Here is a 15,226-nt window from a genome sequence, read left to right as displayed (position 1 = left end):
TCTAAATTGTAAAAATCGCGACTCCCGAACAAAAAGTGGGGCCCCAGGAGGGGTTTAGATTTTAACATTTATAGGAAAATGTTTTAAAATCTTCTTCTCAAGAACTATAATGCAACTGTTTGGGATATTACTATGCATACATGTACATCCTTAAATAATGTAGATTCTAATTTGTAAAAATCGTAACTCCCGGACAATTGATGGGCACCAAGAGCGGTACAAAAATTTAAACATTTTAAAAAACATGAAGGAAAAGTTTAAAAATTTTCTTCTCAAGAACTACAATGTTATAGTTTGTGGAATTTCTATGCATGCATCCTTCGCTTATGTAGATTCCTAAATGTTAAAATTGTGACCCCCGGACCAATACTGGGGCCCCAAGAGGGGGTCAAAGTTTATTATACAAAATATAAAGGTAACATGTTAAAAAAAATCTTCTTCTCGAGAACTACAATATGCTTCAATTTGTGAGATTACTGTCATGCATACAACCTTGGATAATGAAGGTTCGACAGTTTTAAAATAGTGACCCCTGGACTAATACTGGGGACCCAAGATGGGTTTAAAGTTAAATGTAGAAGTATATATGGAAAATGTTTAAAAATTTCTTTTCGAGAACTACAATGCATCAATTTGTCAGATAACTACGTAAGCATCCTCAAATAGTGTAGATTCGAAATTATAAAAGCCGTGACCTCAATCTAATACTTGGGCCCCAAGAGGTGTTCAAAGTTTAGCATAGAAATATAGAGGGAAAATGTTGAAAAATCTTTTTCTAGGGAACTATAATGCTTCAGCTTGTGAGATTACTATGCAAGCATCCTTAAATAATGTAGATTCCAAATAATTAAAACCTTAGCACTGGACTAATACTGTGGCCCCAAGAGGGGTTCAAAGTTTAACATAGAAAGATATATTGAAAATGTTTTTAAAAAGTTTTTCTCGAGAACTATAATACTACAGTTTGTGAGATTACTATGCAAGGATCCTCAAATTGTGTAAACTCTAATGTAGTGGAACCAAGAGTTATCTTTCTTGATGTTCTGTACAGTCTGAGAGTTATTCCTCATGAAGTGGAACTCTTCTACGTTCAGTTTTTCAGGCTGTGTACGTGCGGTCCCACCGCAGTGCTACACATTTTCATTCCTATGTTACTATTTATGTTGTTCAAGCCAACCATAAACCTCGGACCAATACTGAGTCACCAGAAAGGGGTTCAATGTTTAAAATAGAAAAAGCATATATGCTACGAAATGTAATGTTACAAGGAACTATTGTTCAGGTGAGCGATGTCGCCCATGGGCCTCTTGTTTTATTTTTTGTGATCTGATGTTTTTTTATAACTTTTTTATCATTTTGTTAATTACTTAGTGATAATTGTAGTTAAAGTATTCCCTAACCAGTAAAGTAGCAATTTTCTTAAAATCTCACTATAAAATCTCACTAAAAAATTATCAAGTCTTTTACATATAATTATTTTGACATTTTTATAATTAAGCTCAAATTGGATTAAATGTTTTTGTCTAACTTCAGTGTTTGTTTTCCCGTCATTTTCACCCGCAACCGGTAGTTTTTTTATACGCTCGATTGAATTTCATCTTTATGCAAATGAGGTAGTAAATCTTTCAAGTCATCTCTTGAACTTCGCGGTTTGAATTTACAATTACAATTAATCAATTGAACTACGTGTAACATCAGCCACATGTGGAGGAAAGCTATAACAATTTACTACAATCGTGTACGTCATATATATTATCGCAAGAACTTCCCCACTAATGAAAGGTGTACATGTGATAAAACTTCTAAATATGATAAAATTAATTATCCCGACTTCATTTTGCGGACAAGCCTCTATGCTTTTTTAATTACCATATAATAGCCGATACTAAAAGATATGACTTTTATCCATTTTAAAAGTTATGAGTTTTACCCTGATTCCCAGACCTCACTTCTAAATTTACATGTATTACTTACTCAAAAATCATCTTTCTTAACTAATTGCAAATTGTGCTTGTCTCTTAAAAATTCCTATGAATGTGTGCTTGCAACTTGCATAAAGATTTTTCTCGTGAAAACTGAAAACGTGATTTCCTTTTATTAACCCATTCGGATATTGATTTGATGAATCAATGATATATACATACATGAATGTAAGTGATGCATGGCTGTTTTGTCTTTTTATGAGTAAAAATGTTCTGTAAAGTGTGAAGGAGGGTCGTTCTGTTAATCAAAGGATAGCGCAAACAGTTTTAAGTTTTTAACCATTTTGGTTGAATCGAGGTACTTGTACATATAGACAACCCCCCCCCCCCCCCCCCCCACCACACACACACACACACACACACACACACAGTGACACACACAGACCTACCCACTTTTGTCAAATGACACTGTTTTGTCAATGTTTTAATCTTTATACGTAAAGGTATAATAAAAACTATTTATGGAGGAAACTGGCCCATACACTTCTTGTAATAATGATATTAAAAGTAGGGGATGTCGGGAAAATCCACATCCTTGCATTTTTTTCCCCAAAAGTGTCTCAATATGACATACACAGAGCACCAAATATTGAAACTGGGGTACACAAACCCATTGTTTAGCAAAGGTGTGAAATATATAACCAAAATATGACAGGAAATCGTGTTCCGCTAGAACGAATACAATACACAGGTTATTAGCGGTAGTCTAGATGGGTGGTGCAAGTTCGTGCAGTTTATGCGCGGATCTAGAGGGGGTGGGTCGGGTCCGCCCCACCCCCTGCCCTGGAAAATTCAAACTTCTTCAATTGATATAGTAACATCTCCCAAAAAAAGCCACCGAATCCCCCCTCCCCATCTAGCAAACACAATAATCCTCCTCCCCCCCACCCCGTGGAAAAATTTCTGGATCCGCGCATGCTGTTATGAGCTATAGTGATGACACTTATGGCATTCATTGATGCACACTTTTACACTCGCTTGTATACATGCTAGTTAATCTATTATATAGTTTTTAATTGAATACATGCAAATGGCATACACTTATGTATTTCACTAGTATGGAAAAATAAAAACCCCCAGACATATATATCTGTTTGTAGAACAACAGGGAGGGTAAGGAGTTGCTTTTTTAGCTCACCGAGACGATCTCTGGGGGAGCTTATGCTATTATCCCCGGCGTCGGCGTCCGGAGGTGGTTAAAGTTTTTGTTTCAGGTCCTGTATCTAAGTTATAACTTGTACTACATGTATTTAGTTTTTAGGATGAAACGTACCATTTTAAACAATTAATTCGAGTTTTTTTTAATCTTAAAGTTTAAGTGCAATCTTTTGTCATGTTCATAAAAGCAAAATATGACAGCAGATTGGGGGATGGTGTAAAAGTAGTCTGGGACATATGTCCCGGACATATGTCCCGCGATGTCCCAATTTTCTATTTCGCGTCTAACTTATTTTCCAGTTACTTTTTTCAAAAACCGTTAATCAGATATCAAATGGCATCTTAATCTAAGTCGATGGTATTCTTTCTGCTTCTTAAAAAACACTGATAAGTTAAAAATCGCCAATTTTCCTTCGTCGAAAGTGTAAATGTAGTCCCGAGAAATAGACAATGTTTTTTTGATTTCCGGTTTTTGTTTTGTCTTTGTATATACATTAAATATACATATTTCTATGTGTTTTTTCTTGTTGTTGTCTCTTTATTATTTGTTTATGGTAGAAATATTAATTATTTATCAACTTTTAACCTTAAAAGCAGTTATTTACGCTTTTCCATGCGGGACATTGAAGTTTACGTACAGCTGAAAAGATATAGTACAATTGGAAACCCAACAAAGTTACATGTAAGAGTTCCGAATAAAATTCACGTTTATCAATAATTTCATATAATATTGAGATGAATTGAAAAATATATATTTGTAAGCAAATATTAGTATTATTATTAATAGTAATTTTATTTATATTACTTTGATACTAGAAAATGCGTTCAATCATTAATTAAAGGATTCCGACAGCAATTATCTTTTTTTTTTTTTTTTACAGTATCATCGATCTGGCAATGGGATATGTTGTACTGTTCGAAGTCCATTTTTAAACTCTTAATCAATAAATTTGCAGATAAAAATTTTGATTGAATTGTGATTAAAGCCCTGATTTTAATTTTTAAAAGTCGAACAGTGCACAATCCCCAGGTATATATATGTTGTGTCTGCGAGAAATAAGCTGATACATTTTTATGTTATCACCAGTCCAGATCTACAATGTATATATGTAAATGTGTTCCTTTATTTATTTAAATACATATATATGTTTTGCTTGTTCTCGTTATAAGGTGACTAGGTTTCAGACACTAGTGCTGTCAACACGAACATATTATGTGTAACAATGTTATCAACATCGTAGAATGTAAATAATGCTATATTAACATGCTTGAAACATGTACATAGTAGATTAGTGCTATCATGCTTTATTTTCAATCACGATATATCATTTTTCTTTAGATGCATAACTGTCCCCATTGGATAATATAAAACGTCTGTAAAATGTACGCATGTAAATAATAGATTTAGTGCTTTTAACTGCCTTAACAAATATGTTTTACAATTTTTCTAACAATAAAATGGCTCTTAATAAAGAAGGCCCCACGTGGCAAGAGTCAAGTTGGGTAACGGTATATGATATATAAATGATATACCGGCTAACATCCTTTACAGAATCGTTATACGGAATTATATATACTACCCCAGTTGGGTTTTCGGTTTTACTTTTTCTTTTCTGTTTCTTGTGAACTGCGATGTCCCGCGAAGAATTGTGTAAACAACTAGAGCAGAGCTCGTGGCAAAACCACAAGTAGGTCTTCCGTTGTTGCTTATGTTAAGGATGAAAATTTATGTGATTTGGTGTCAAACAATTATTAATGACTAATGACTAAAATTTCACTTCTGCTTTGTTATAAAAACGTGCTGAGATTGAAAGCCTGTATAAAGACAGGAAGAAAATGTTTTAGGAAAACTATTTGTCGAACACAGTTTGTGTAATTGTTTTGAAAACTCTTTAAGGACCTGTCACACAAAGTTGCGTTCCCAGGGCGTGTTCACGGCGTTGTAAAATTCATGGAATCGCCGTAGGATCGCAAGGAAAATTCAGAAAGGCGTTCTTGCAGTGCTCCCAACTACGTTTCCATAGAGTTCTACTTGGCGATTGACTGCCCTCTCGCTGGGTATCCGCCGAGCGCTCATGACGTGCTAGGAGTTTTTACCGCGCATCCACAACGTGCTCTGCGCGCTGACTGCGTGCACATGTGCTGTTGGAGACTTTACGGCGCTGTCATGGCGACCTTACTCCACTTCTACGGCGTGTTTATCGGAACGCAGAGCCACGGCGCGTACTTTGTGCATGTTCAAAGTGCGCGCCGTTGCATGGCGTTCTAAAATGTTCTAGGCTAGGATATCCCACCGCGGCGAACGAAGCTGCCGTTGAGTTGTTACGGCGCTGTAGAAGACTCTAGTTCGTTTACCATGGCGTTTTACATTATTCAATTACGCAGCGGGATCGCTGTGAGGACGCAGCTCCAGTGTGCCAGGGGTTTAAACAATGAGAAGTTTAATGGCGAGTTAAATTTTTCAGGGTAGCATGGATTGTTATATATTACATGTACTCATGATTCATGTAAGGAAATGTACGTAAAAACGTGCATAAAAAACACGTAACTTTTGTAAATAAATCTTTCTAATTTTTTGAAGACTATGTGCAAGTTTGAATTTGTTTCGTGCTGTCAAAATTTGGTAAATAGCCAAAATTGATGGCATCTCTGAAAAATTATTTAGGGCTGATATTATTTGATAATACGAGTAGACTTGAACATTTAAAATAGTAATCAGCTATCAAAGATCATCGGGAGTATTTATGCATAAGTGAGCGTCTAAATTTTACACTTGATATACAGAACACCGCTATGTACCGTAAAATTTAATAACATTATTTACTGAAATGAATATTACTTCTTTCTACGATGCAATAATATTCAAAATCCCTATTTTTAAGTCAGTTTTTTCTCCTTTATCGGATCAACAGTTATTCTCTCGGAGAAAGTTTACGTATGTATTTAAAAAAAAAAAGGGAGAAACTTCAATAAAAATCAGCGAAAAATAATGGTGTTACGGTTTTTATTTTCAGTTAATTTAAATAGATGTGACAAAGGCGCATATTCGGTCGGATTTTTGGTAACATGTACATGAAGTAAATTTGATGCAAGTTCCATGTTTGTTTTTTGTGGGTTTTTTTTTGGTTTTTAATTATATTTTTGCTTTTCTCTGCTTTATCATAAAGCTATATCAAAAAACTACGTACATGTCACAAGCAATATTTGTATTTTAATAGATTGGGTAATCATTGTTGACCTAAAATTAGTATTCCACTGGTTGTAGCTAACCTTGTAAGTAAATTAAGTTGCATGACATCCTCATACCACACAACTTCAATAAAACTTTTTTTTTAAAATCAATTTCCATATAATTAGCAATAAAGAAAATCCCCAAGAACACATGTCCATCTCACTGAAGTGTAACTTTGAGAAGCGCATATATTTTTTGGAGGCAGATATGTCGCTTTATTATAGTCTGTAAGTCAAGTAAACTAATCTGTCCTAACTTGCAATACTTTGATGATTTCTATGGCGACCACCTGCATAGCATAATGTAGTCGTATTTCATAACATCTTATCCCAAGAAAAAATTACATTTGACTTAAAACTTTTAATTATAATATATATATAATTCTGTTCATAACTATATATAATAGAAGTTTAGCGTGTTCGACATGTTAATTGATTATAGCCACGTTCTCAGATTACGATCTCGCACCTTTAATGTGAAAATGAAAGTCTTGTTGTTTGATATTTGACCACTTTGAAGAAAGCACCCTTCGAACTGTTGATTAATTACATAACAATTGATGATCTGCAGCCATAAATAAGCTGGGGCTATAATTATATGTTCTGAGCTGTTTGCGCTGTTCAAAGTGACACAAGATTTTCGGTACATGTAGCACGTGGCGATTGAATTTACGCAATAAAGAAAGTTGAAATTTACAAAGACTGACCGAATAAAAAAACGGGTGGGAAAGAGAAACACGCTCAGGAGAAAATGTTACACATAAGAAGTCACTATCAAATGATTTTCGACAGATCTGGAATTTAAGAAAAAAAAAAGAGCAATTGGCAGCGGGGCGGTGGGAGGGCAACACAGAAATAAGTTCATTTTCACAATGAAGCTAACGACCATATAGAAACACTACAGAAGTTATTAATATGTGACCGATATAATCTAAGCAAAACTTGTTTCAAAACTCATGTGAATATTCTTTAAAATAATCACCGAATGCCTTAATTCAGGGCATTCTTTTATCGTGTCAGCACCAACCGCAAACATGGCACTTTGATCATAATTTGATTTGATTTTTTAAATTACCTTGTACGCTGTCGTATAAATCAATGCTAAATCAACTGTACGAGTAAAATAAATTTATCAGTTCATCTGAAACCAATATAATAGTTTAAAACATAATAAAAATAGTTGCGTTCGTACAAAATACCAAACATGCACGCGTGGTAAGGTACATGTAGAGGTCACTTGCGCGGGATCTCCTCGGCCATGTGCGAGGGATGATCATTATTTAAAGGTTTTAATATTTGTGTTGTTGTTTTTTTTGTTGTTGATTGAAAACATTATGTGTACAGTTTTTAAAACATTTAAGACTTACAAACCAACCATTCAAATATGTCTCACGAGTATTTCCGATTTGGAGTACGCTTTTATTAGTTTTCAGAACGACTTTTTAATTTACTCTCCAATGTTTAATTTAACTAAATACAAAATGAACAAACTTTTATAACATGAAATTAAAACAGTGTACAGTGTATTAACGGCTATATAAACTCAAACACGTTCATATTCATGTAAGTGTGCGGGTGCGAATCTTGTGTATTAGATAACCGTTTACCGCTAGGTAGTGCAGCCGTGGATGATTTCCTCAGCCGTGGGCGAAGGATAGATTACATAAAGGTTTAACGCATACATACGCACAGCTAAGAACCTAGGAAGATTTGAAAAGTTTGTAATTTAATGACTAAATTCTATCAAATAGAAATTCTTTTTTTACTTAAAACCCACAATTGATATATATGTCTGATATTGCATTAGATTGAGAATGGCATTGCTTTTATTAATTAACTGAACGATTTCTTAATTGACACGCTATCGTTTAATCCAATTGAAGAATAAACCTTTATGTGTAATCAAAACTGAAATAATTCTTCAGTTCGCAGCTAAATTAACTCATATATGAGTGACACAACTCTCGTGTATTAGATAACCGCTGACCGCTAGGTAGTCCGGCCGCGACCATGGTGACCGATTTTCTCGGCCGTGGGCGAGGGATAGCTTACGTAATAATACACATCTCTGATTCAAGGTGGATTTTAAATGCATGCAGTATGATAGCTAAAATGTAATGCATAAAAAAAAATTTCAATAAGTATTTTGTGTTTTACTAGAAAAGAAAAAGAATGTTTTGTTTTTCGATTCTCGTCATTAAGGATTGTGCACTATAAGAACTAGACGACAATGACTTTAACTTTAATAAAAAAAATAAAAGCAGGTGTTCTAATTTTTTTCTCATGAATTAAAGCCCCCTGTTTAAACCATCATACCTTTTGTGGTAACTTTATGCCAGTTTTACGTGCAAAGACTTTCGTTGACTTGCCAAATAAAAGCAGGTACATGTTAACATGTAAAGCTTTTTACAACCATACTACACAAATCACTTACAAAATAACATTGTATCGACCTTTATGAGATCCCAACAAACTACTTTTCCAGCGACAGCAATATCAAAATCCTAACCGTTTTTTAGTTATTAAGCAAAATCTTTTGAGGGCTACTGGCCCTTAATTTAAGGGGCCAGCCCTTTTTTATTGGTGTCAAATGAAAGCCCTTTACATTATGCACAACTTTTGTTCTATATGTATTTAGAAAATATTTCAAACTAAAAAGTTACGAAGCTAAAACAGGAGAAAAATTTTGCTATTTTTAAAACATAGATTTCGATTGATTAATTCGAGTGGAATAATTGGAAGAAACTAAAATCCAAAAATCAGAGGACAATATTCAAAGTGTCAATAATAAAGATTTTTAACTATAAATTATTTGCTACGGACCATTTCGGAGCCTTTGTCTGGAAACTAACGCCCCTAAAATTTTAGAAAAAGGGGAATAACTCAAAACCAGAAGTTGCGATTTCATTTTTTTTTTGTGCTCTAGAAACCTAATTCAATTTACAATATACCGTGAAAATTTGAATGAAATCAGATGACAAACAAAAAAGTTATTGAGGATTTAAAAACGTCTAGAAGAAGAAAAATAATAGTGAAGAAGAACCATCAGAATCAGTACAAGGTCTTCCGTTGGAAACGGAAGACCTTAATTATCTTAGGGATTGAGAATGACTTAATAATTATGTTTATATTATAAAACAATATTTGATATTCAAATACAGTATATATATATAGAAATATGTATATTTAATGTACATACAAAGGTAAAACAAAAACCGGAAATCCAAAAAACATTGTCGATTTCTCGGGACTACATTTACACTTTCGACGAAGGAAAATTGGCGATTTTTAACTTATCAGTGTTTTTTAAGAAGCAGAAAGAATACCATCGACTTAGATTTAGATGCCATTTGATATCCGATTAACGGTTTTTGAAAAAAGTAACTGGAAAATAAGTTAGACGCGAAATAGAAAATTGGGACATCGCGGGACATATGTCCGGGACATACGTCCCGGACTACTTTTACACCATCCCGCAGATTGGACTACAAAACTATGACAGTATAAAATGCATCAATATTTTATTTTAGGCTATTTGTTTAATTCAAATGTTTTAAATGTCTCGAATAATCAGGGAAGTCCAGATGAATTATTTCGGATTGATATCATGTCATGACCTTTATTTAGACAACGCGGAAATTGGTATGAGTAACGTCCCTTTAAATTTGACAGGTTGTACACGAAAACCACAGATGTATTTTTGAAGTTTTGGAATAGAAAGGGTAGGAATAAGAATGTGAAAATGGTAATAAATCATAAACTTTTGGTATTCATTCGATTAATATAGAGTGTCTCTGTTTTTCTCTGAGCAAAACCGTTTTGGCGCTATGTGACTCGCATTTCCTCTGTTATTTTTATAAACATTACGTTATTTGGTTCTGCTTCTAATTTTAGCACTGACTTCTGGCATCGAAACTCGTCTGCTAAGAAGTAACTTAACATGGCTTCTCCTCTGAAGGACCCACAGATCGCCAAAAAGCTGGTGGAGAGTCTTCAGGGAGATTTGAGGTCGCTGTCGGCTGAGGGGAAGAGAAAATATCCGCACGTCAAAGAGGTAAGTATCCCCTGAGTATGGACAGTGCTCTACCATAAATGATGACATCTGTCATAAAAGGAAGTCTTACTTATGCTGATATGTTGTCTAATGGGAACATTTTGTATTGGTTATGAAGTTTTCCATGCTTCAAATCTGATCTTCTTTCAACTTCATGATGTAGGAAATAGATAGCCCTCACAATGGGCCTAAAGGGTCTGCAAGAGTAAAACTCTCCCTATAGACAATACGTGTATATACCAAAACTACTAGAAATTATATTCTATACTTGTAAAGTTTTCTATATTGAGAAAAAAAAAGAATCACTTCTTGCACAGTGATATCACTGGCATCCATGTTGAATTCTAAATCTTGTAAGAACTTAAGCGTTTCACGACAGGCCGTAATTTTTTTTATGTAAAAGTAGCAATAAACACACTCAAAAATATTGATAAAATATGTAATTCTTCTGCAACTGGTCGTTTTTATCTACTTAATTTCAACATGTTCAGATCTTTGCTACTCTGACGAAATATTGTTGAATGATGTCTACCTCTAATGACTTCATGATTTAGACTAAGGGCTATATAAATTTTACAATAATAATAATAATAATAAGCGTGCAACATTTAGTGATACGAATACAATTGTACCAGCAATGAAATAAAATTTGTTCAAACCTTTCAAACCTAATGAATATATTTGTAGGCGTCAGAACAAATTCAGTTGAAGTTGCGAACAATTTGTACAAAGAGCGAGGATGTAATGTCAGGTAAGATACATGTTCTTTAATTTATAATGACCATAAAATATCCCATTTGTCAAAAAATGTATTTTGAAATACATTATATCTTTTGCGTGACTGTAGTTTAGAAATATATAATAGCTATATAAATAAAATTTGAGAATCTGTGCACATCACTAGGCAAGTCTATCATCTGACCAATTTGTTATGAATCCAATTGAGAATAGCTTGACTGCTTCCATTCTATTGGATGTTAAAATTACATAACTCCGCCTTTATCCTGTCAGAAATCATAGACCCTTACGCTTGTGAATGTCACTGGTCAGGAGTTTATAATAAGTTTCTGAGTTTCACCATTTGTCAATCAAAATAAAATTAAGGAAAGATATATGAATTATCCTACATTTATGGATCAATATTTGATTTGTTAATGCATTAAATAATGAGCATATTTAAAAATTGAGGCAATTAAACCAGATGTTTATTATGACGATTAACACAGGATTGGTTCCCGCCAGTGCTGAGATAATCCAGCCCTTTGTGATGGGATGCGACACCAAGAATCCAAAGATCGTCCAATTATGTCTGACCTCTGTCCAAAAGCTCATCTCCCACGAAGCCATTTCTGTTGTAAGTATAGCTCAATGTAACGTAATTCCTCGTTTAGGTACCATTTTCACCCTATTTAGCAAACATACCTGGTTAATTCTATTTTACCAATAATAAGGGCCTCCCAGATTTGTTGGAAACTCACAGCCAGGCATCTATACTAGCTCTAATTACTGTTGGCCATTTTAGGCTTCTATACTAGCTCTAATTACTGTTGGCCATTTTAGGCTTCTATACTAGCTCTAATTACTGTTGGCCATTTTAGGCTTCTATACTAGCTCTAATTACTGTTGGCCATTTTAGGCTTCTATACTAGCTCTAATTACTGTTGGCCATTTTAGGCTTCTATACTAGCTCTAATTACTGTTGGCCAATTCAACCTAACATCCCTTTGGTTAAATGAATTATTGATGACCTATTCCAGTTGGAAATCTCACCAATCGAGTGAATGCCTATTTATGATCACAAAGTAGCATACATCAACAAAACATGATCCTTTGTATTCATGCCTCAGAAAATCAAGAACAAATATCACTTTTTCTTAGTTTTTGAATTGAAAAAAAAAAGAATATTCACAAGACCAAGACAGTTCATTAGCTTAATCCATAATTTGTATACATATGAGCTTGACAAAGTTTCTGACCATGTGGACCATTTTTCATTAATATACATGTATATCAAAACCAGCCTAAGTCCTTAATCTGGAAGGCTTTAGTGCATGAACTTCATTTGTAAAATTTTGTATCTGTGTGTGTGAATTAAAAAACATTTATGGCTGTGTGATTATAGACTGCGGCTGACAATATACTGGGCATGCTATGGAATCTAATGGAAGCAGGACTAGAGGAACTCAAACTGTTACAAACAGCCATAATCCTGATTACCACAAACTCTGTGGTACAACACGACTCATTGGCCAAGGTAAGGATGCTCAAACTCAGCTATAGTTCTGATCACCACAAACTCTGTGGTACAACACGACTCATTGGCCAAGGTAAGGATGCTCAAACTCAGCTATAGTTCTGATCACCACAAACTCTGTGGTACGACATGACTCAGTGGCCAAGGTAAGGATGCTCAAACTCAGCTATAGTTCTGATCACCTCAAACTCTGTGGTACGACATGACTCAGTGGCCAAGGTAAGGATGCTCAAACTCAGCTATAGTTCTGATCACCACAAACTCTGTGGTACGACATGACTCAGTGGCCAAGGTAAGGATGCTCAAACTCAGCTATAGTTCTGATCACCTCAAACTCTGTGGTACGACATGACTCAGTGGCCAAGGTAAGGATGCTCAAACTCAGCTATAGTTCTGATCACCTCAATCTCTGTGGTACAACACGTCTCATTGGCCAAGGTAAGGATGCTCAAACTCAGCTATAGTTCTGATCACCTCAAACTCTGTAGTACAGCATGACTCATTGGCCAAGGTAAATGAATAATCTCACAATTCAACAAATAGACCTGGCCCTGCCATCACATCACTAACTTTCCTCATCTAAAGTGTCAGACTCAAAGCTGAGGTTTAATCTTAGATTCATATTGTTTTCAATTAAGGATTAAAGTTAAAACAGAATTGAGTAATTGAACCTCACTGATTTACATTTTTATAACTTATTCTAGGCTTAACTTTAAAACTTTTCTGGAGTTGCCATTTTGAAAACAAAACGGTTGATCATTTCTTGATTTTGGAAACTCTGATGATAAGAATAATTGCCAGTCCATTGCAGCAAGATGACGCATTAGTGGATTACTTTGTGTTTTTTTAGGCTTTAGTTCTTTGTTTTCGACTTCACTTTACCAAGGACAGTACAACGATAAATACTGCTGCGGCCACCATTAAACACTTGGTCAGCTGTGTGTTTGAAAGAGTGGTCACTGAGGATAAAGTTCCGCTTCAAGGTCAGTCTTGCACTTGAGGGTTTAAAAAAAAAGCTTTATAAATTTTTAGAATTTTAATCAGCTAAAACAGTTCTACTTTTTTTTTTTACCATATTTAAAAATAAGTTCCTGTTTATCCCCTATGCAGTTCTGTCCTTTAAAATTTATGTTGATAGTATTAGGACATGAGAGAATTTGTACTCATTTACTAGTTTTTTTCTTCAAAGGGTGCTAATTTTTGTGTATTTGGCAATGAAAGTGAAATAGCTTTTAAGCTATAATTGCTGAATTTTGATTCAGAGGCATATATAGGCTAGTAATTTTAACAAAAGCAACTTTAAATCACCAAAATCATAAATGATAAATATATATATATACCTTTTTTGATTGAAATAGCCAAAAGAATAACACTATAACTGTTATACACCGTTGTCGGTTGTTACACTATAACTGTTATACACCGTTGTTTGTTGTTACACTATAACTGTTATACACCTTTGTTTGTTGTTACATTATAACTGTTATACACCGTTGTCGGTTGTTACACTATAACTGTTATACACCGTTGTTGGTTGTTACACTATAACTGTTATACACCGTTGTTGGTTGTTACATTATAACTGTTATACACCGTTGTTGGTTGTTACATTATAACTGTTATACACCGTTGTTGGTTGTTACACTATAACTGTTATACACCGTTGTTGGTTGTTACACTATAACTGTTATACACCGTTGTTGGTTGTTACACTATAACTGTTATACACCGTTGTCGGTTGTTACACTATAACTGTTATACACCGTTGTTGGTTGTTACATTATAACTTTTATACACCGTTGTTGGTTGTTACACTATAACTGTTATACACCGTTGTTGGTTGTTACACTATAACTGTTATACACCGTTGTTGGTTGTTACACTATAACTGTTATACACCGTTGTTGGTTGTTACACTATAACTGTTATACACCGTTGTTGGTTGTTACACTATAACTGTTATACACCGTTGTTGGTTGTTACACTATAACTGTTATACACCGTTGTTGGTTGTTACACTATAACTGTTATACACCGTTGTTGGTTGTTACACTATAACTGTTATACACCGTTGTTGGTTGTTACACTATAACTGTTATACACCGTTGTTGGTTGTTTCACTATAACTGTTATACACCGTTGTTGGTTGTTACACTATAACTGTTATACACCGTTGTTGGTTGTTACACTATAACTGTTATACACCGTTGTTGGTTGTTACACTATAACTGTTATACACCGTTGTTGGTTGTTACACTATAACTGTTATACACCGTTGTTGGTTGTTACACTATAACTGTTATACACCGTTGTTGGTTGTTACACTATAACTGTTATACACCGTTGTTGGTTGTTACACTATAACTGTTATACACCGTTGTTGGTTGTTACACTATAACTGTTATACACCGTTGTTGGTTGTTACACTATAACTGTTATACACCGTTGTTGGTTGTTACACTATAACTGTTATACACCGTTGTTGGTTGTTACACTATAACTGTTATACACCGTTGTTGGTTGTTACACTATAACTGTTATACACCG

The 15,226-nt window shown here is 34.4% G+C and overlaps 1 protein-coding gene across 3 annotated transcripts in view; it reads left to right on the top strand.

Annotated features, from left to right (window-relative positions):
• LOC128159449 (protein MON2 homolog) overlaps positions 1-15,226 on the top strand; it is a 556,747-nt gene that overhangs the window by 395,296 nt on the left and 146,225 nt on the right. For 2 of the 3 annotated variants that reach the window (XM_052822556.1, XM_052822553.1), the window contains exons 1-6: positions 10,021-10,093; positions 10,266-10,425; positions 11,113-11,176; positions 11,652-11,779; positions 12,548-12,679; positions 13,530-13,662. The exons of the other annotated variant lie outside the window; for it this stretch is intronic. In XM_052822556.1, coding sequence (XP_052678516.1) covers positions 10,312-10,425; positions 11,113-11,176; positions 11,652-11,779; positions 12,548-12,679; positions 13,530-13,662 — 571 coding nt within the window. In that variant the 5' untranslated portion in view covers positions 10,021-10,093; positions 10,266-10,311. Of the gene's footprint in view, positions 1-10,020; positions 10,094-10,265; positions 10,426-11,112; positions 11,177-11,651; positions 11,780-12,547; positions 12,680-13,529; positions 13,663-15,226 lie in introns of those variants that run through there. 3 annotated transcript variants of the gene reach the window in all.

This window comes from Crassostrea angulata, chromosome 8 (assembly GCF_025612915.1).
Source record: "Crassostrea angulata isolate pt1a10 chromosome 8, ASM2561291v2, whole genome shotgun sequence".
Classification (NCBI taxonomy): domain Eukaryota; kingdom Metazoa; phylum Mollusca; class Bivalvia; order Ostreida; family Ostreidae; genus Magallana; species Magallana angulata.
Note: the sequence above shows the minus strand (reverse complement) of the source record. Positions and strands in the feature narration are given on the sequence as shown.